The sequence below is a fragment of the Saccostrea echinata genome, unplaced genomic scaffold (genome assembly GCF_033153115.1).
Source record: "Saccostrea echinata isolate AGI-Se365-2 ecotype Australia unplaced genomic scaffold, CSIRO_AGI_Sech_v1 ptg000040l, whole genome shotgun sequence".
NCBI lineage: Eukaryota > Metazoa > Mollusca > Bivalvia > Ostreida > Ostreidae > Saccostrea > Saccostrea echinata.
The window spans coordinates 3,884,914-3,907,192 of NW_026889789.1; the positions used below are offsets into that span (position 1 = coordinate 3,884,914).

The 22,279-nt window shown below is 32.2% G+C and overlaps 2 protein-coding genes and 1 long non-coding RNA gene across 3 annotated transcripts; 2 read left to right on the forward strand and 1 right to left on the reverse strand.

Moving 5' to 3' along the window:
• The first annotated feature begins 1,777 nt into the window (after window positions 1–1,777).
• LOC133200639 (uncharacterized) lies at window positions 1,778–7,252 on the forward strand. The gene is made up of 5 exons (XM_061336420.1): window positions 1,778–1,830; window positions 2,483–2,577; window positions 2,842–3,142; window positions 6,263–6,304; window positions 7,234–7,252. The coding sequence occupies exons 1-4, from the start codon at window positions 1,791–1,793 to the stop codon at window positions 6,268–6,270; spliced, it is 444 nt and encodes a 147-aa protein (XP_061192404.1). The 5' UTR covers window positions 1,778–1,790; the 3' UTR covers window positions 6,271–6,304; window positions 7,234–7,252.
• Window positions 7,253–10,398: 3,146 nt separating this feature from the next.
• Window positions 10,399–13,842, forward strand: LOC133200477 (uncharacterized). The gene is made up of 7 exons (XM_061336269.1): window positions 10,399–10,407; window positions 10,724–10,762; window positions 10,928–10,960; window positions 11,090–11,119; window positions 12,031–12,147; window positions 12,858–13,037; window positions 13,698–13,842. Exons 1-7 carry the CDS (start codon window positions 10,399–10,401, stop codon window positions 13,755–13,757), a joined length of 468 nt encoding a protein of 155 aa, XP_061192253.1. The 3' UTR covers window positions 13,758–13,842.
• A 6,127-nt stretch (window positions 13,843–19,969) lies between these two features.
• Window positions 19,970–21,565, reverse strand: LOC133200633 (uncharacterized). The gene is made up of 3 exons (XR_009722976.1): window positions 21,507–21,565; window positions 20,483–20,634; window positions 19,970–20,117 (listed from the first exon to the last, which is right to left on the reverse strand). It is a non-coding gene; the product is annotated as an uncharacterized LOC133200633 (long non-coding RNA).
• Window positions 21,566–22,279: the final 714 nt, after the last annotated feature.

Genomic DNA, 22,279 nt, shown 5'->3' on the forward strand with positions numbered 1-22,279 from the left:
TCGCCATGCCATAAAAAATAATTGGGTTATGGGTAAAAAAAATCTGGTTTAACACAACAGAATTGGGGGAGTTGGCAACTCTCCCCCCTCCCCCCATTACTACGTACATGTATCTGTTTTTAGGAACATTTGTAACCATTTTCATTACTATTAGAATATTACTAGTTATTTATGCATTTATCTATTTTATAGGTAGCAAGGACACTGGAGATGTTGAAAAAGAACCATCCATTGGTAAATTTATTGATTGCGGAAGTTCTAGATTTGAAGCAAATTCCTTTTGCCTTAAATTATAATTAATCAATTACAGGTAAACTTTGCTATCTCGACATCAGCAGAACTATCGGAAAATGTTGAGGTATCAGAGTTGAGACTTCATGTCCAAGACGCCCAAGATTTCACTGCATAGCAAACCAGACAGGTTTATTACGTACATGACTTCATTATACGGTAGTTCATTTTATTTCAGGAATTCCTCTATTTTTATTACCAAATCTAAGGAATTATAATAAAAATAATGTTTATAAAATAAGTTCTTTCTCTATATCGAAATCTTTCTAAATTTACAAAGTTTTCCAAAATTCCACCATTCCGTGTACATGTAACTTGTTTTTTTGGTCAGAACAGGATATGAAATGTGCTCTATAAACTTCGAACCGTATAAAGTCGACATCCGAGAAACAGAAAAAAAATTAGATGCATTTTTTTTTTCTCATTTGAAAAAGAAAGCTCATAAAAACAAAATGTGATGTTACTCGTGCATGAATTAAGGCTGATTCAGTTAATCATGTCATTAATTTGATTATTCAAGTTCCTGTTGAATGAATTTTTAAAACAAAATATCTTTTAAAACATCATTTAATTCCTTAGTTAGAATTAAATTTAATGCGTTTATTATTCATTGTAATGCAGTAAGCTTTTTCAAATTATAAAAGTTGTGCTTTATGTTGATATTAATTAACGTCGGTACATTTAACGAAAATCGTATAGATTTATCGATGATATTGCCCAAGCTGAACATTTAATTGAGCAATTAAAGTCTCGAAGAAGACCGAAGGGCTTGGGATTCTTCTACAAACACAGTCTGACTATAGAATGAATTCATCAGTGTGTAGTCAAAACATGGGTGTGAAAGGTGTGAATTTCTTATGATGTCGAGATACACAGAGTCATCCGTGCCTGACGAGTGACCATTTGACAAACAGTTAGGTTTAATAGAGCAGAAAATTGCCGATGTCGACATATACCAGGTAAATGTTGCTCTTGGGACTGTGAATATACGTCGAGATAAACCGGGTTGTCGACATTACCGAGGTAGACATATCAGAGTGTTTGCAAATGAAGTATTTAGTAAATACTGCCGGGAGCATGGACGGACATCAACATATCCCAGGTTGTCGATGTATCCGCGATGTCGACATATGGAAGTTTACCTGTATTTAATGAATATTTAGTTGAACTTTGATATCTTGAACACTGATCATGTGGTGATATTTCAGATGCCATGGATATGTCAAAGTGATTTGGAAGTTGCAACCACTTATTCTTTAAGTATGTTATCCCTGATATCTCAAATCCTTGGATATCTCAAAGTTCAGTCCCATCAAGTTCAAGATAACAAGGTTAAACTGTATATATGAAACTTCACAGGTAGTCACAGTGAGGTGCTTTCTGACACTGATGACATGGAAATTTTGCTATAATTACATGTATACTACATTCATTTGGCATGAAAATACAATAGAATAATGTATTTCTCTAAATTTTCAGATTGTGAGGTGCTCCCAGATATGGCAGACATAAAAGGTGTTGAACAAAAGTTATCCAAAGGTAAATTTACTAATGACTGTATAGTATAATCTACAACTTATAAAAAGCATTGATGATTTCCTGTAGGAAAAACCTTAATACAGTAACAAATTTTCCAAGGCAGACCTCAAAATATTTATATCTATCATATGTACACATGCATGTCACTATAATAAATGATTTACTTACTTACTTACAATAGTCATTATGAAATTTATTTTTCATGTGCTTCTCTTTATATGACATGTTGTGTGAAAATGAAGCAAAGTGCTTCCAGATTTGGTAGGAGACTTAGAATCTGATTAATGAATATCATCAATTTAAAAGAAATCTGAAATATCTGTGCTTGCTTGTCGACAAGTGAGCTTTGGTAGTCGGGACAAGGAAAGTCATCATGGTGATGAATGGTTATGATTCAAACTTGTCCTTTTGAGCAAGCGGTCATGGAAATTGTTAACACCCTGTAATTTAGTAGATAAATTTTTGTCTTGAGCTTAAAACAAACATGATCATAGGGCCAAGGATTTCCCCAAATAGTACATCTTTGAGACAATGATTTTGCTAGGATAAAGTAAAATGATAAGTATGAATTTGTGTCTCAATACAAGTTTTTGATAATGTGTGTTATGTTTCTATTGTTAGTGTGAAGTCATTTTAAAGTAAATCTTTTAAGGTTGCAAAGAAAGTCTGGAGTTCCTAAAAAAGAAGTATGGCCCTCAAAGCCTGAAGCATAAACCAAAACCAAAAACAGATAGGAGCATTTCAAAAGTGAGAGACTATGGATTGAGTTTATGTTACAGTTACTTGTTGTCATAATAACAGTGTGAAACATAAATTGACACAAAGTAAATGGTCATTCCTCACATACAATGTACATGTTTTTGCATACATATACATGTCTACAAGAGTTGTTAATGAAGAATTGTATAAGCTGAAAGACATTAAAAATATTTTAATTTTTTCTTATATTCAGAAATTCACTAACATGCATGTATGGTACATGTATATACATGTGTTTGATTAACATTGCAGGAACTGATTGTTCATATAATGGATGGTAAAAATAGGGCCTTGAAGAGAGCCTTCCCAACGGATGATGGACTTAGTGGCTGTCTGAAAATCCTAACCAGCTACAGCGATAATGCGGAAAATTGGATGTCCAAAATTAGTGACATGTTCAGAGGGAAGATTATTTTCCTTCCCTACATAATGGGAAAATGTGGTATTGAAGCAATAGAGAACCCCCAACAATTCACACTTGGTCACTTGGAGAAACTAAAAACAAATAAGAAATATGTACCACTAAAGATATATGCAAAGGCCAGAGGGAAAGGTAATACTTTAAGAGCTGTTTGAGAATTTACCTCAAGCCATCTTTAAAAATTTGCCCTCTCCCGACTGACTGGCTCAAAATGGCTCATGTCAATTTTGTTTTACCTCAAGAAAATGATCAATTTTAAAATTTTCATTCTAGAATTTTCTCATCCTGTCAACAAGTTTTTTTAAAATATATTTTAGAAATTCTGCATTGATGTTGAAATTTTCTGGGAAAAAAATCCCTACTTACCTACTGAATGAATGTTTTTACCCTAAGTCAGGGAAGGAAAGACAAATATTAATTTAAAGATAGCCTTACCTAACTTTCATTGTATTTACACACACTTAATCCTTAAAAAAAAAAAAAAATACAAAACACCTTTGAAACACTTTGATGTAATTACAAGGATTTTTTCTATATTTAAAGGTCAAACTTAATTATAATCATGTCAAAAGGTATTGTTTTGTGTTTGCCTGAACATTCTTTTAACTGTATAATTAATTATATACTGGGTTATGGGCAGCAATTATCACTAATATTTACATCTACAGTGTAGAAAAAAATTAATTTCAATTCATTATCTTTATTGTAGAAGGACATACATCTAATAGCACATTTATAGAAATCATTATTATACCCGTACTGATTTTTCACTAATTAAGAGTAAATCGATATTTTTTGCTGATTTCTTGAAAATCACCCTAAAAAGACAGATTCCCTGCTAAAAGGACTTAAGGTGCGTCAGTTTGATGAACTGATACACACCTATTTGGAACACCTATCAATTTCTGTAAACAATGTGAAAAGTACCGATATGTTCCAAATAAAATCATGAATATTCATAATGCAGCAAAAGGAAAGTTATATATAAGGAGGCGGGGCCTAATTTTTATGGGAAAGAGTAACTTGTTATTGTGTCGTCAACATGGTAGACTAATATGCACAGAGAGATATACCGATCACATTATTTTGTTACAGTGTAAGTTGTTTATAATATAAACAAAGTTGCTTGCAGATACATGTACATAGTTAATAGACAATTTATTGAAATGCAAAGATCTTATTTACTATTTTTATGTACATTCTGAGTACTCAATATTTCCATTGCGCTCACTCCCTCCCTCCTGGGTTGGAAACCCATAGGCAGCAATTCCAAACAAACAATTTTTTAAGGATGGCCCAATTTCAGTACTGCATGTTTTTAAAAAAAAAATATCATGAAGTACTTTTGTGTCTGCCTGTTTGAAATTCAAATAATGGCAGCCAAATTATTGCATGGAGGACAACATTATTTAAGATAAACATTTTGTTATGCAATTAATACTATTGAACTTCAATATTTCAAACATTGATATCTTAAATACCATGGTTAGCTTGAAGTGAATTGGAAAGTGGAAGTTCCAACAGATTTGATATACATGTAGATGATGTCTGCTGCACAGATAAGGAAGTTATTGTAAATGATTGACAAGTTTTCTTTTGTATTTTTCTTCACTTTTTGATGTTTTAGATAGGAGAGAAATTACAGAAAAATACAAAGGGCAGAAATTATCAGAGGTTTTAGTGATTTACAATTATATTTATTTTTTGTTTAATCTTTGAATTCTAGCATGTAATGATTTGATTAATTGATCTTTTCTTTTCATGATTTTGTTTTTCTGTCAGTCTGCTCATATCTAAGTCCATGTTCCCCTTGTAAAATTAATATATTTGTACCTACATGTATAAATAAGAATATAATGCTTTCAAAGTTAATTGTGCCATGTACATGTACTTCCTTTTATCTTTTATAAAGTAAATTGACAGTTCCAAAGAAATGAAGAATGTTGAAAATAGTAATGTTAGAGTAAAGTGCTTATAGGATGAGAATAATGACTTTAATCTTTTCCTATTGTATTAAAAAAGCATCTTTAAGTTAAAGTAATTTTCAAAAGAATTATAATATGGTGGGCAGAATGACATGCAGATATGACTTCAAGGAATGTCATAAAGTTAGCATTACTTTGTGGTAGTGTTATTTATTTTCACAAAATGATTTATCATGATTTTAATTTAGCTTAAAAATAAAGATTTTATGTAAGGGACAACAAATTCTGTGTTTTCAATGATGTTTTAGATTGTGTGAGGGAAGATAACTTTTTCCTTCTTTAGGGCATAAAGGGAATTGAATATGCTTGCATGAAGTAAATTTTTCATTTTTTTTTTTAATTGATTAAGAAAGAAATAGTCTTGTTAAGATTTAAATAAATAACCATAGATAAACTCAGATAATTTTTACAGCATTTCTTACTTTCCATGTAGCATATAGTAACTTTCTCTTTATTTGTTTTTTTTTTAATTTCTCACTGTTGGTTGTGTTAGATCATAAATTCATGCAAGTGCAATTTCTGTGATCTGACACAAAAATAATGTAAAATTGTCACAAAATATATTCTGTAAAGAAAAAAAAAATGATATTTTTAAACACATACTTTGTATCTTAAAGCTTATACATGTATATATGATATTTTTTGATGTATGTTCATGATTAAATTAATAGACTTGTCGAATCTTTAAATGCAAAGAATAAGGTAAACAGTAAGGAATCTGTCTAATATATGAATGAATTAAAAGTACAATACCACATCAAATTTTCTTATCTCCCATACAGAAGAGTTACATTGCTATTTTTTCATTATTTCTTTCAGTCAAAATCTAATTAGAAAATTTTAATTATATAAAATGTAAAAATAGACACTAGAAAATGTTCCTAGAAACTTTTCAGTAACAAAAATTCATATATTTCTTAAATTTTCAAAAATAATTTTTTAGCCATAAAGTTACATTTTCCCACTTTTCACCAAATTTGGTAGCTTGGTCAAAAATAAAGTTGTTCAACTAAACAAATATCACTTCTTTAGTTAGAGAGGCTCATATTTAAACAAAGATATTTAAATTTTGTTAGTATTATTTATCCTTAATTATGAAATCAAACAACAATCCTACTTAGACTTACATGTGCATTTAGATCAGTTCACCTCATTTAATAACTGGAGGTAGTCTAGATAATGGATTAGGTGAACTGATAGCAAATATTTTTTTTACATCTTTGTACAATTATGAGCTTTTTAAAAATCATTTTTTTTTTTAATTAAGATATCTGATGAATTTGAAGACTTTGAAGAGCTGGATCTTGAGGTAGTTACATCATAATAATCAATTTTTTTAACACGTGGGCCAAATTTAAGGTTAAAGTGAGCTTTTTATGATAGGAATATGTCCATTGTCAATCTTCATTGTTTTTGTCATAGTAAACATTTAATATTTTGACTTCTCCAATAGCATTGGATCAATATCAACCAAACTTGGCACAAAGCATACTTTGATGAAGAGAAAATTTATTTATCTAAAGAACCACACCCTCTTGGAAGGGGAGAGTATAAAATAAACAGAAATATGATGGATGTCATCAAAATATTTGTTCAGATCCCCACCCCCTTTTCCCCAGGATTGGTTGTGTTGAAATAAAATATGGGATCCAAATTTTATATGAATTTGAATAAATAGAAAAAAAAAATGTTTGGAAATCTCCTCCTCAAGTGCAGCAGGAATATGATGTGACATTAATATGCATGTATGGAGACTTTTGTAGTGCAGATTTAAAGAACTGAATGGTACCTGGAGGTAGGATGGGGTCACATTGGGGGTTAAAAACCCATTTACCGGTACATGTGAAAGCAAAGAAATTATGAAAAAAAAATATGTTTTCAATAGTTTCAGTGCCACACTTATTCACATTGCAATGCAACCTTCTCTTCCATTGGATTTAAGTTTCCAATTAAAAAACAAAAACAAAAAACATTGATCATAAGGATAGGATTTGGCTTAAATAGGGTATCAATTTTCACAAAATGCATGCATATGGAAGTAAAATGCTAAAAATTTCTGATGAACAGCAAGGCTGTTTCAATCATTTTGTTATGGCAGCATGATGTTGCTTTCATCACTGATATGCCTTAAGAACCTAAGTGCAATTTTGAAATTAAAGATTATGCAGTAAGTAATTTTAAAATACATGTAGTTCAAGGAATTTAGAACACAGATACATGTATATTTTTCCTTTGCAGACCCCAAAGAAAGAGAGAAAAAATGGAATGAAAGCATCCACAGAATGTTATGTAAGTGATCTGACCCTGTTTAAAATGAATTTTGCATGACTTGTATTAATTATTTTTCAAGCAAGCTGTATAATGGTTATGTGCAGGATTTGGAGCCATCAACATCAAAGGAATTAGATGGGAAAGGGTCACCACTAGGCAGTAATGTAGAGGAACAACCACATAGAAAAATAAAATTGTCTCCAATCATTATTGAAAATGAGGTATGTTTAGTACAAGTAAATTGCCATTGTTGTTTATGAAAGTTTTTTAAACAAAAATTGTAAAAGTTTCTTGTGGCTTCACAATTGAAGAAATTAGTCTGAAACTTCACTGGGGAAAGTCAACAAAATTTCTAAAATTGACCAGAATTTGAAAGAAACTGCATGCATTTGGATGTATTTTTAGGCATCAAAATATAATTTACCACTGTGCCAATTAATAGTGTGCTCTGTTTAATATAAGTGATTATATGAAAGCTAGAGATTGTTTCTCTTAAATTTGAACTTACATGTAATATTTGAAGATTTTTATTAGGGATGGCCACATGCAGTAAACTGACAAATTGATCAGAAAGATCATACTGGGTACAAATTCCATATAAAGCAGTCAACATTTTTAGAAACTTTTGTGATGAACTTACTTAAAAATTGTGCATTTATTTTAAATGTAGGTTTCTGATGATGATTGTAAACTCCCGAAAATGGAATTATCAAGATCAGTAAGTGTTTATTTTTCATGACTTTCTAGTTGTTTTGGTTTTTTTTTCATTCTACAGCTTAAACTTTCCTAATAGTGATTGGAATGTACATTGGTACATTTGTAATAGTTGGGCATACCCATATACCCTATCCAAAACAATACCACTGAAAAAAATTTAAGGAGACTCGCAATAGCTTTTTAACCCCCCCCCCCCCCACTACCATATGGGTGTAATGGCAAAATCAATTTTTTGCTATTGAAAACTCTATTAAATAACTAGGTGTCATTTTGCTAGCCTGTTGCCAACAGTTCCTCCATTTTCTTTCTTTTTTTTTTTTTTTTTTTTTTTTTTGGTAATTATAGTTATTAATTTAAATAAACTTTCAGTAAATTTGGATAATCTATCAAATAACAAACATTTTGCTATTAACTTAGTCATAATTTTATTATTACACAAGGTAACAGGATTCATTATGATTTTTGGTCACCTTAGTCACAAGATATTTCATTTGCAGACCCAAAAGGAAAAGAAAAAACGAGACATGAAAGCATCCACAGAATGTTATGTAAGTTGTCTGCCCTTGTTTATAATTACACGTAATCACATATGACTTGTATTATGTTAGTATTATTCTAGCAAGCTGTATAATGGTTATGTGCAGGATTTGGAGCCATCAACATCAAAGGAATTAGATGGGAAAGGGTCACCACTAGGCAGTAATGCAGAGGAACAACCACAAAGAAAAAGAAAGTTGTCTCCAATCATTGTTGAAAATGAGGTATGTTAGTATGTTTTAGTACAAGTAGATTGCTACTTTCCTAATGAATCCATGTGAATATTTTCAATTGTATTTTAAATACTTTTCAATGGGGGATATTGTTCATGGTCATAAACTTAAAGCTAAATATGACTCATTGAAGAAGAAAAAAATTTCCTCCCTTTTTCTCTCATTTTAATCTTTTTCTTGAGCACTATTATAAACCGCAGACTTCTTCACAGTCTGAAGATTTTGCTGTACAGATCTTACTTGTATAGACATATATATAAACTAGTATCTAAATTATATTGCTATTGATGCTCAGTCTCCATAAGATTGTCAAGTTCATGCAGCTATAGCATGTCAGGGGGAAAGTAACATCAATTGCATGTATGATTTATTACAAACAAACACAAATGCACTTAAATGTAAAAACAAAGAAAACTTTAGAATTAGTCAACATCGATCATGAGTTCCAGGTGTGCATTCTGGTTTAATAATATATATTCTATTGCTGATATTTGAAAGATGAAAACTAGCTTATGGCTATTTATGAGTCCAGGAAAAATAACAGTTTAACTGTGCAAACATTTTACCAATCCATTGCCTTTAAATTGTAATTCAATAAAGGACTAAAATTGGCTACTCAGTCTGTGCATAATTTTGGGTCTGTTTGTCATAAACTTCATGTGTTATGTGTATTCCTTATTAATGATAGGCAGCATTGTTAGACACAAGAGTTATCAATCTTGTTGGTAGAAGTATTTTTTTTTCTTCATAATTGATGTTGTGCTTATGAACACATCTATAGGCATCAGAAGCAAATTGAAAGGGAGGGGGCTACCCCGGTAACTGAAATGGGGAGCTAAACCAACAGAAAAAGGTAAGCCCCAATTTTCAATGCCTATATTATGTCCGTCTTTTGAAAAAAGTGGTGGGGGCTAAGCCCCCCCCCCCCCCATTTCCGATGCCTGTGGAATGTTACTAAGCAATTTGAGATTCATTTTGTAACTGTCGATCTGAAGAGCCATTAAAGGTTAAAAGGCAGGAAGCACTTACAGATAAAATGAATTTTCAGGTCTTGAGAATCTTGACTTTTTTCATTGTATATACATATATATTTATATATATTTTAGATTTCTGATGAGCTACCAGACATTGAGGTACCCTCTCTTTCTTCAGACATTAATACAGATCCTAAGTCTGATGCTGTATGTAAAAGATAATGTATACTAAGTACACATATTTGTTATCTTTAAACAATACATTTATACATATGTGTATAGAAATGATTATGATATTGAAATAAGCAACAATTTAACATCAAGCAATCTACTTTTTTCCTTAAAACTTCACTAGTCTAGTTTTTCTTAACAATGATTTGGAATGAGATAGTTAATGTAATGATCTGTTCACACAGAGAGTTTTAATTCGCAGTAAATTAATGAGAAGTGAAATAATGCGTGTTCTCATTCATTTCTTAATCTTTATATGTATGACTTTTCATACCCACTTTACTTAACAGAGGTCTGCGCTTTGCTACTGAGGCGTCCAAGGTCCTTTTAGGGACCCGACCCCCCCCCCCCCCCGATTCGCACATGTTGTATAATGCTATCATGATGTCATTTGCAAATCACTTCACATTGTGCAGAGCAGATCCATTAGACATAATGGCATGGTGTCTGTAATCATTTCAGTGATAAGCATAATTTCACTTTGTTTTTCACTAAAAAAAAAATAGCATAAGTACCCATATCTGACCACTGACATGTGGCATGCGACTTGATTTTGCCATTACGCACGTGTCAGAATTTTAATTCTAATTATCTAAAGAGCTAATGCGGAGTAATTTGATGCACAGTAATTTAATTCAAATTAAATTAATTTGTAATCTCCGTGTAAATGGGATTCAAATTTAATTTGCTGTAACTTACATTCAGATTACTAGTAAATTCTCGGTGTGAACAGGGCATAAAAGTATTTACTGTTCTTTCTTTCAGCTTTCGAAGGAGGATGTACTGGTATTAGAGGATTTGCCAGTAAGTTGTCAATATTGAATACATGTATTATATATGTTTACTGCTATCTTGTTCTTCATATCAAAAAGTAATCAATCAAATGAGAAATCATAAAAGTGGCAGTTTCTCAACATATATGTACATGTATACATGTACATGTATATCAGATTCTTTGATTATTTTCAGCTAATGGACAGTGAAGTAGCAGCATTTTGTGATGTAAGTGTATACCATATTAAATATCTTTAAAAAGTGCTATTTATTTTTCAAATTGGATTTTAGCAGTTTTTCCCAAGAACACTTTTTTATACAAGTATGGATACATCAGCAAATGTTTCTTTATTGTAGGTCTTGGAAAAGAAGATAAAGAGAAAGGAGGTTTGACATTATGATACAGTTATCGTATAGCGGGATTTCTTGGCGTTTTGCTTGTTCAGATGTATGCCAATCATTTTGGTGTAATTAATTTTAGCGGACACAGGGTTTGAACACATTGCAAAAGAACACTAAGAAGAATACTGAATATTTTAGTGATTAAAATTTTAGCGGGCTACTACCAAACCACTAAAATAAGCCAAAATTAGCACCCCGCTGTACGGTATATTGTCTTGAAGTGTTCACTTGAAGAAGTTCACTGCTCATAACTTACTTCTCAGTAATTCTTAGTAAACCCTATTTCCCAGTACATGTACTTGCACACATAGTACAATGTAAACTACTTTATTTGCCCTTGAATGATCAAGGGCCATTGGAAAAATATTAATTGGACTTACATAAAGTATTATGTTAATGCTTGGAATTGTTAATTCTGTCTAGAAGGGTAAGTTTTGTACCTGGTATGTCTCTAAACCTATATTCGATCTCCAAAACCAATAGGCTAATTTCAACCAAATTCATATTAGGCCTTCAAGGGTAAGTAAGGAGATGCCAGAATAGAAGATCAAAGGTTCACAGGTGAAGATATAGAAGAAAAAAAGAAATCTGTAAAAAAAAATCTCCTCCTGAACATTAAGACCATGTTAGTCATTTTGGAATTAAAGCATCCAACATGTTGAATCAAACTTAGTAAATCACATTCTCTTGGGGCTAGATTTGGGCCAAATATAGGATTAAAATTTTTATGGGAGTGGAAAGGGGAAAAATGCAAAATCTTCTAAAGATCAACAAGGCAACTGTCTCTTGGATGAATTTTATGGCTTATGGGCTCTTGTTTTCAAAAGTATTTGGAGGTCATTTTAGGAACTGAAAGGCCTATTAATCATAATTTTAAATTGCTTTTCAACTTCAAGATGGCAGACGGAATAGCCTTGACATTCCCAGACAATGGAAAGATGGTGACTGTGGTGTATGAAAATCATGGGGGAATGTCATTTTCTAGGGCCTTTCATCATACAGACACAGTACAGGTATGATACATATGATGCATGAAAAGTGCACATTATCATATCATAAACATAATGAAGACAGTAATCCTTGTATATGTATTTAACAAGAGTTATTACTATTGAATCAATTTTCTTCTTATTACATGATTTGGATTTAAAGTAACAATTTTTAAGATAGATGCTAACTTGGCCATCATGAGTTGTTACATGTAAGAAATAAATTGAAATGATACGTTATATGATGAAAAGTCATCAGTGGGATACTCTAGTAGCCAGCAAATTTGAGAATGATTTTCTCACTATAAGTGAGCATTTGATAGTAGAGTAATAAATTTTTGGCAATTCTAAATTTCAAATTGAAAGAATTCGAATTTATTTTTTAAAAATGTCTACAAATTTTGGATATAATATGGCATTAAAAAAAATGTTCAAGCAGCTCTGGTATGTACATGTAGGTCACCATCTGCAATTTTGGAGTGAATGGTGTTTTGAATGTATACATCTCATAGCATATTAAATGAATAGAAATATATTTTCCTCTGAATTTAATGTACTTTTAATGCACATATTAAGCTGTCTTATTCACACAAAACAACAGTAATTGGACAATTATTTAACATCACAGTGGAGCAACAGAAAAATGGATCTCACATAAAAGATAATAATTGAATTTTTTTTTTCCAGAAAGAAGTCTTGCACCTTTGTATATTGATGGTTCTTTTTTTTTTCAGAGTGTGTACACATTTATTTGTCAGATTATTGACCCAGAAATTCTCCCTTCTGTATTCCATTTGGAATGCATTTCACCAACAACCTGTACAGAAAGAGAATGCATTCATTGTTTTGAGCTCACAGAGTGTTTTGAAATGCCAATTGATAAATTGCCATCATTGTTGGTATTGAAAGAGGGGGTAAGAAAATTATACATATATCTTTTAAACATGTTTTGTTTCTTTACTCTGTACTTCCATAAAAGAAAAACTTGAGTCTTGATGCTTGCAGTGAAACAAAACTTACTTCATATATTTTACTTAATTTCTTTCTCAGACAAAAAGGTTCTAAAATATTTTTCATCAGCTTTTTTGCTGATAACTGATGTCATAGCTTCAGAACTGTTGCATTAAGGTTTTATATTTTAGTCTTTGACCATAACACTACAGATCCTGTGATGCAAATATGGTCAAATTTACATCGCAAGATTTTCTGCGCATGGTGGGGGGATGACAAATATACTCAATTGTTTTGAATTTCTTGTAGGATGGCAGAAAATTCAAAACAATTGAGTTTATTCGTTGGTAGAGACGACTGTAACAAGGGTTACAAAATGAATAAAATATACAGGTTGGTTAAAGAATGTGCCTGGAATTACGGAATGAAAGGTTGACCAATGCTGGAAAGTGGAGAATTCGCCCATACCATGCGCAGAAAATCTTGTGACATAAATTGCACTGAGATCTGCAGCGTAATGGTCAAAGACCATGGTCAAAGGTTGTGTAAAATCATAAATCTACAGTTCGACAGCTACTGATGTTAATGAACAATTTTAATTCTTTTATATGTATACATTTCAGAATTATCTGGTGGATGAAACCATGACATTTTATGGAACTGTGCTTTTAAAGAAAAACTAGACTGGCGGGTTCTACATAACTGTCCGGTTTATTTGTGTTCATCTTTTGATTAAACTCTTAACCAAAGTTTACTGAAATCAGAATGCCTGTCAATCGTAAACAATTTCTATCAGAAGACTATTCAGTATTTTTATGCCCCCAACCATGAAATGGTCAGGCATATAGTGTATATCATTTTATTTTCATTCCATCACAGTAAGCTTTTTTGTTGGGTATACAAATGAGTTGCTTTGTAATATGTGTCTTTATTTTGCTGATTGAGAAATAAAGACTTGATGGTTTTGTTTTTAGTTCATCTCAGCTGAAAGCTCAATTGAGCTTTTCTGATCACCAATTGTCCGTCCGACCATTTAGCTGTCCATCCATCTGTCTGTAAACATTTCACATTTTCAACTTCCCAAGAACTACTAGGCTGATTTTAAGCAGAGTTGATACAAAGCATTCTTGGGTAAAATGAAGTTTAAATTGTTAAAATGAAGAGCCAAGCCCCCTTACAAGGGGAGATAATCAAGAGAAGACAAAAATAGGGTAGGGTCATTAAAAATTCTCAAGAACCACTTGGCCAGAAAAGCCGAAACTTAAATGGAAGCATACTGGGATAGTGTAAATTCTAAATTGTTTGAATCATGACCCCCTGGGATAGGATGGGGCCTCCATGGGTGGTCAAAGTCTTGCATGGTATATATAGGAAAAATCATCAATAATCTTCTCAAGAACAACAAAAGATTAGTCATTTATATTGCAGCATCCACAGGTAATGTGGATTCAAGTTGATTTAAAACATGACCCTGGGGTAGGGTGTGGCCACTATGCTTGATCAAAGTTTTACATGGGTATAAATAAGAAAAATATTCAAAACGGAAATCAATTTCACATGGAAGCAAATTCTTTTCAATGAATTGTTTAAGACAATTAAGCACTTTAAAGTGACCATTCTCTTCGACTTTTCATCATTTGCCCTTAGATGTGGTATCTCAAGTTTATTGGATCATGATATTATTAGCTCTTCTGAGCAGAAGGCTTCAAAGAGCTAATGCTATGGCAATTTGTGCAGTGTCCATCAACTTTTAGGAATATGGGCCATAACTCAAGAACCCCTTGACCAATTTTTGTCAAATTGTCAGAGTATCTCTGGTCAATTGGCTCTCATTTATACTAAAAACAGGGTTGTGACCCTTAAGCAAGGGAAGATAATTGGGAAAATGATATAAAAAGTACAGGTTGCTAAAAAAAAATCTTCTCAAGAAGCAGGGGGCAGATTATCACAAAACTTGCATACAAGAATGAGGATATGTTGTTGATTATGTTTTGTCAAAACTTTTAATATTTTGCTTCCTATAAGGCAAAGGGTCATCAAGTCTTGTCAATTGATGCATCTTAGGTTACATATCAAGTTGACTCAAAAGTAGGCCACAGTGACCTACGTTTTTGAATATTTTCAGATACCAATTGGCTTAAAATCAGCAAACTTTGTCAGTTGCTTCATCTTGGGTCCTCAAAATGATTCAATTAAAAAGAAGGTCACAGTGATCTTCTTTTGGAATTTCAAGGTAATATTTAAATATTTCAATTAATATAATGCTTTGAATCATCAAGCTTTGTCAGTTGATGCATCTTGTGTTCTCAGAGTGTGTCAACCAAAATGAAGGTAACAATGACCTACTTTTAGAATTTCAAGGTTTTATCTAGATAAATAGAATACTATGAGGCTTCAAATACAAGTGATAGGTATGTTGTACAATTTATCAGAAGAGTGATTCAAGGCCCTTGGTCCTCTTTCTTTAATTTGTCATTGTATGAGAAATGTCCAGGAGTAGATTACCTCCAAATTCCTTTGGTGGATATATGTCTAGTGATGTATTGATGTTATACAAGGCAATATTACAGGTGTGTTGAGGGAAGAACATTTTACCGGGTAGTTGATTTTTTAAACGCATGTACTTATTACAAAGTAAGGCTATATAATTGTACAGATATTATACATGTGCACTAAATAAAAAGATTTGAAATAAAAGTTACCTTTTATTATAATTTTTGTATGGTGAATAATAATGAAATATATAAAGAGAAAGGTATGAATTGAACAATTAATAATGTTTCTATTGCCACTCATAACCTCAAGATTTAGCTTGTAAACTCATTATTTTAACGTTTTCTCAAAATGAGCCCCTTAATTTGCCCCGTTTGTACATTTGTTTCTCCAAAAGCATCTTGGAAAGTAATTTTTAGAGTGCGTGTCTCCCCCATTTGAACATTTATAGTCGACAAGCCACCTACACCATTATAAGTGGGCCCTCCACTTATCCGCACAACTACTGTATAAACGGTGTCTTTAACAAGAAGCAATGGTTTTGGAAATATTACTGGAATTTCTTTGTAGTTCTGAGTTTTCTGCTTAGTTTGGCTTCTTCCTAAAAGCTGGCCATTTCCAGTATAAAGATACATGGAAACCAAAAGACCTGCTTCACATACAGTCTCTGTACCGTAAACAAATATTCCTCTTAAATAGAAAGTATCTAAGTTTATAGTGAATGATATCCTGTCCCCATTTAGGGAATTATCAACAACCCATGTAGGATATAGACTGTGACGTAAAAAGCGATTGATAATTATGTCCTGGTCTGTTATTAGACATCTTATCTTGGAGTGCTGTTCTGGTACTGGTTGTTGTTCAACTGTTGATAAGTACACCAAGATCTTCAAAGATAATTCATTGTCAATTATGCCTTTATTAACAATATTTTCCAAAAAAAAGTCCATTGACATCATTCCGAACCTTAGAAAGGGACTTATGTCATGCCAGGTGTGGGGAATGTCTTCTTCTTTAACTTTTTTAGTCCAAAGATTGATGTGATTGAATAGAAGTTCCTCATGTATGCATAGACTGTCTCTTTTAACAATATTCAAGAGTAATTCCAGAGGAATTTCTTGGAATTCTTCAGTAGTTATACTTAATAATACTTCTTCAATGTGTTTGTCTAAAAAATCAAGGCCTTTGTTTTTGATATCCGTTATGCTGTTTTCATGAGAAATAGTTAAAATTTTAAGAACAGTATTTTTTGATATGTTTTGTTCTAAGAATATGCAACATTTTTCCGTAAGTTCAGTAACACTATAATAGTCAGCAATCTGGTAAATCTCTTCTACATTATCTAAAGTAATGTGTATTTCAGAAGTGTACAAGAACTCTAACATTTCCTTTGTATGTTGAATAGAATGAACATCACACTGAATTATGTTTGATTCATCACTGGGATGATTCCACTTTCCACAAAGCCGGGCCTCAAACCATTTTGATCCAAGAATTAATACAATTTTATGGGCTTCAATGATGGAATTATCTTGAAGCTTTAACTTTACGTCACAAAGTCTCTGGTCTCTGAAGGCTTGTATTAACTTTCTCCCAAGAACTGACATTTGTGTAGTCTGAAATACGAAATAGCTTCATATATTAGGACAAAATGACTATGCTTAGGTCACAGTGGTTAATGGAAAGTCACCTTGACCTCATCTTACAATGTGTATACACCGATTACCCGGTAGATGTTTATAGGAACATACAAACAAAGTAGGATTCATTGCCTGATCTAACAAATGTGTCTGAAAAAAACGTGTACATGAATTACACATAGAAGTGATGCTAAATTCATATGTGTGTAAGGTAATTGTACAATAAATTTATAAAAGCTAGTTATCTTTAATCTTTCCTTCACTGTTACTTGAAGTTTTGCCAGTACATATAACAGTAACATATAACTTTAATAGTTTGACCCTCGATCTTCCAACCTCTTAACTTATCCAAAGAGGGGGATCAGTGTATGAGTTTGATGACGATCAATCAAAAGATTCTCAAGATACTCTTGGCTGCAAGAACCGGGCCGGTCCCCCCCCCCCCAATAATTTTGTCAATATATAGAATACACTGTACTATAGAAAATATACATGTAGCTACTATATGCATGTGCCCCCTCAATAATAATGTCCGATGACCTTTTTTTTTTTTTTGCTTGTCAAGGAATTTTGGTAGTTGATAGTGCCCCCCAACTGAAAATGTATGGTTGTGCCCCTTCAAAGTGAAATTGCTTCCTACGGGCCTGATACTGATCAGACCAACTGACTGCTTAAAATGGCATGCCCTCTTTTTTTCAAGCAACACAAATATACAAGTCTTTCAATGAGGATTCAAACAAACAAATATCATTACATCTTTACTTCATATATTTAATTAAACATATATAATGTACAAGTATATACACAGGGCTATTAAAGAATCACGATGAAGACTATAAACTTAAATAACAAAACACATATTAAGTATGAAAGCCCTAGCACCAACTGTTCAAAAGTTATGGCCAAGGTTAAAGTTTGGCAATTTTTTGTAAAAGTGGCTTACACTACAAGGTCAAGGTCATGAGGTCAAATTTGGTGGTACCCAAAGAAAGATTTTCTCACAAGGAATACACCTGTGAAATATGAAATTTTTGATGTTGGGGGCATAAAGAGTCAAATAAATACAATATTGTTCAAATATATATGAAGTAAGAGTGGTTCATTCTAAATTTCCTCATTATACTAAAAGCTTTAATCAATACATTTCAGTGTGTTTTATAGTGGGCCTATAGATAAGGTGTGAAAAGCTTATTTCAACTCTCCCCTCTAAAAAATATTGCTGAGAAATTCAGTTAATTATGCACATTCACTTCTTTTATCCTTGATGGAAATGAAAACAGAGCATCCTTGAAGTACAATAAGTATAACATAATACATCAGGTATCAAAAAAATATTGCTAACATAAAGAGAAAATATCAATGAATGAAATTGATATTCTAAAGTTAAAAAAAAAAGATAAGGGGGCATATATCTGTAGTATTTCTGGATTCAGTGCTCGAGCTGTGATTCGCCATTTGCGCCAATTGCGAATTTTTTCCAAAAGTGGCGAAAAGAAATTCAAAAGTAGCGAAAATGGATTTTTTTTAGATAAACCATACAAAAGTGTGTGTACTCCTGGCTATCTCCTTTGTTTATTCAATGTATACAGATTATCCCCTTTGTTTATTTAATGCAAGCAGATGTGTGAATTCAGGGTGTGAAAACTCCATGAAACTTACAAAACAATGTACAGGTAGGAAATCACGTCTCGCTTGAACGCACACAGCTGACTAGGTTAATTTAGCCTGGAGCAGTAAGGGCCAAGGGGATACAAAATTACTTGAAATAATACAAGATGGATTAAACAAGGAAAGACAAAGTGTTTTTGGGAGATGAAGTTAGTTAATAAAAGATTTTTATCAATAAAATCTGGATCTATATAGATTGTTTTTTAAAACCGAAAGTAGGAAAACATGACGAAAATTGCAGAGCATGGCTGCTAATTTTACCTGATTAAAGACTTAAAAGTCAAAATAGTGTGTTCATTATACCATAAACTGACAAAGAATGAAAGAGATACTGGCTTGGAAACAATACAATACTTTTGTCAAATACACTGAATTATTTTCAATTATGTGAATTTACATGCATACACCAAGTGTCCAAATTGTTGAATTAAGCCAAGTTTTAAACCTGATTTTAATTACCTCTTTTCACAATAAATTGTTGATATGATTAAAATTTTCAATTATATTATTTTTTTTTTTTCAATTTAAAAAAAATGTCATAAATCTTTACTAAGTCTGTATCCCCCCTCCCAGGGCTAAAAAAACGTTATGAACAAGAGGGCATCTACTTTCAAGGGTTGGCTTATATCAGTATCAAATTAATTGTATAAATGTAGAGATAATTCCTATATTAGTTTTGTAGGTGGATACAACGTTAAATTTTACAATATTAAACAATGCCTGTGATATAAACAAATTGAAATAGTGCTATTAGTGCAGTGTTTAGCATATACACTTGTCAAGACAAGATGTAAGAATGCAATTCCTTTCATCGCGAAAAGTGGCGAAAAATACTTTCGCTCCAGTGGGAGCTCTGTCTGGATTTGGAACAAAGTATTTCTTCCTGCTATAAGCTAGTACATGTAACTATCTGACAGTAGAAACTATTACATAACTGGAATTTTTACTGCAGTTGTGACATTACATTGTTACATGACCTACCTTCATACATACATTCATACATATAATGATATTTCATATATCAAGTCAATAAAAGAGACATAAACTCGCTTAGAAAAATGTACAGATGGCGAGCACAAGTCATATCAGTTATGTTGACTGGGAAAGGCAAATTATAATGGCTCAATATAGATGAGGCTACGGAAGCAAAATCCTCGTCAATCTCCTTGAAATTATTTCTGACAAGTCTCTGTAACTCAGTCACAACATTTCTCTGAACAGGATGTAAGTAGTTTGAAGCACCTGAAAAATGAGTAAAATAATTAAGATTGTTGGAGCTAAAAGAGTTGTGAAATATTTTATAACACATGCATATGATACATTTTCAATCATTTTTGTGTGCTTTTGGTACATAAAGACGAGAAACCAATGAATATACAATGAATACCTGTCATGTATGTGCTTCCTTTTCTATAACATTTAGCAGAGAGTAGCATCTGCTAAATCATGTATATAGCTAAATGTTTTCATGTATATATTTACATGTAAAATAAGCATTTCCTGGAATGTGCTAAATTAATTCTACACTTACATAATAAATTAGAAGTGTTTGTGAAACACTGATGCCACAGATAATTTTACTGGTTTAGCTAATAATTTACTCATACCAACAACTTCAGGATTTTGAAACAATACTTCTGGAATTCCATGCAGGGTATCTCCCAGCTTCTGTCTTCGTATGGAATGAGTATTCCATTGGTCCATTATACCTTTTAGATCTCTCTTTATCAGTGGAAGATAAACAAATTGTATACAGGATCTAAAAAATGCAGTTGTTATATGTAAATATACCGGTATTTAGACTGTTAGTAGCAACAACTTTATTTGCAATTCATTTGTTTGAAATAATAAGGTATGCAAGTGGCCCTGGACAAATCCTCTCATCTGAGTCATGCTGTCACATGAATATTCAAAAAGACTCCCTCCCACACTTGATCAATTTCAGTTATAAGGCTATATACCAAGGTACATGTACATGCTAACGTACATGTAGGTGCACTAAGTCAGAGTGTTATTTTAGAAACTATAGTGTTGTTCTTCTAACATTCCCACAATGTAATAAGCGAAAATCAAAATTTCATGTTCCCATTGAATGTAGCTGTTGCAATGGCTCTTCCATTAATTGTTACTTAATACCCAAAGAATAATAGTTTTGAAATATGAGTCATGTTTGCAGGCAAGACTGGGAGTTATAAAATGTAAATATAAGAATTAATTGAATCATTATTTTTTTAAAAAATGAAGTCTCGTAAGTCCAACAGTGTGTGCAAACAAATTTTCATAATGTGCTACCACAATTACAAGTTACTCTATTTGTTTACCATGTTTAAACACACTATTGCAGTTAGGAGACTACATCTTTCAAGAAATAATAAGTGAATGCTTTAATATAGCACTTTCTTTTCAAAGCATAAAAAAGACTACCATAATTTCTTTTGTAAGTACAAATGACATAATATTTTTATCCTCCATGTTACAGTCTATATTTTGTTACCATTTACAGAGATATAGACGACACTTTATTATCAATGACAGGGTATCATTCTTATCCAAGACAAAATAAATAGACATGTACATCTAATATTTCTTTTCAAGGAGGTTCATCTGAACTCCTTTTTCATCTATACATACTTATGTAGAGGATTTCCTATTTTCAGCAGTTCTTCATACACCAGTCCCTAATAATAAATTCCCAAGATATATTTTCGTATTTTTTTATATTTACTATGGCCATGCATATTACCATAAACGAAGTACATGCATAGTTAAAGCTGAACATGCTTCGTAAAAAGAATGCGTCCGACATATTCGATTGGACTCGGGCTGTATCTGAGGGCCCCTATATATAGAGCCGCTCACTTGGTCACTGTTCAATGTAATCAATCGTCATCGGTGTAGACGGACGTATGCTATACAGCACTTGGTAGCGACAAAATAACTGTGTGCTTCTTCTAAATAATGCAGGAGAGTAAGATACCAAAGAGATTTACAACAGTTACACAGGTCAGCGCAGTATACAAACAAACACAAATATACGTAACTGCAATAAAATGTAAACAAAGGGAACGCATGATAACCAGCACAAACATGGGTCGCCATTCCACACCAATACCCATGACAATAAAGCAGTCACGTGTAACGAATCCGAAGAGTATACCCTGGTGCTGATATCTAAGATAGTAATATCGAAAATGGCGTATGCCTATTTACGAGTCGTGTTCAGCTTTAACACACTGTAAAATGTAACTTTTGTCAGTAAAATACTTGTTTTCCAAAATAAATTAAGAGAAACATTTTTGTAATATTTCAGATGTGGCAATAACTTACTTTGAAATGATCCATCCAGAAATCTGCTTTCATTAGCCTTAAAATGCCCGAAAATCTTTCAATTCTCTACAATTAAT

Bases quoted from the DNA above. Each gene is read 5' to 3' on its own strand.
- LOC133200639 (XM_061336420.1), top strand. From the start codon at position 1,791: ATGGCAGACATAAAAGGTGTTGAACAAAAGTTATCCAAAG. The intron at 1,831-2,482 runs GTAAATTTACTA...AAATCTTTTAAG, and splicing joins TGAACAAAAGTTATCCAAAG to GTTGCAAAGAAAGTCTGGAG. The intron at 2,578-2,841 runs GTGAGAGACTAT...TTAACATTGCAG, and splicing joins CAGATAGGAGCATTTCAAAA to GAACTGATTGTTCATATAAT.
- LOC133200477 (XM_061336269.1), top strand. The intron at 11,120-12,030 runs GTTTGACATTAT...TTCAACTTCAAG, and splicing joins AGAAGATAAAGAGAAAGGAG to ATGGCAGACGGAATAGCCTT. The intron at 13,038-13,697 runs GTAAGAAAATTA...TATACATTTCAG, and splicing joins TGTTGGTATTGAAAGAGGGG to AATTATCTGGTGGATGAAAC.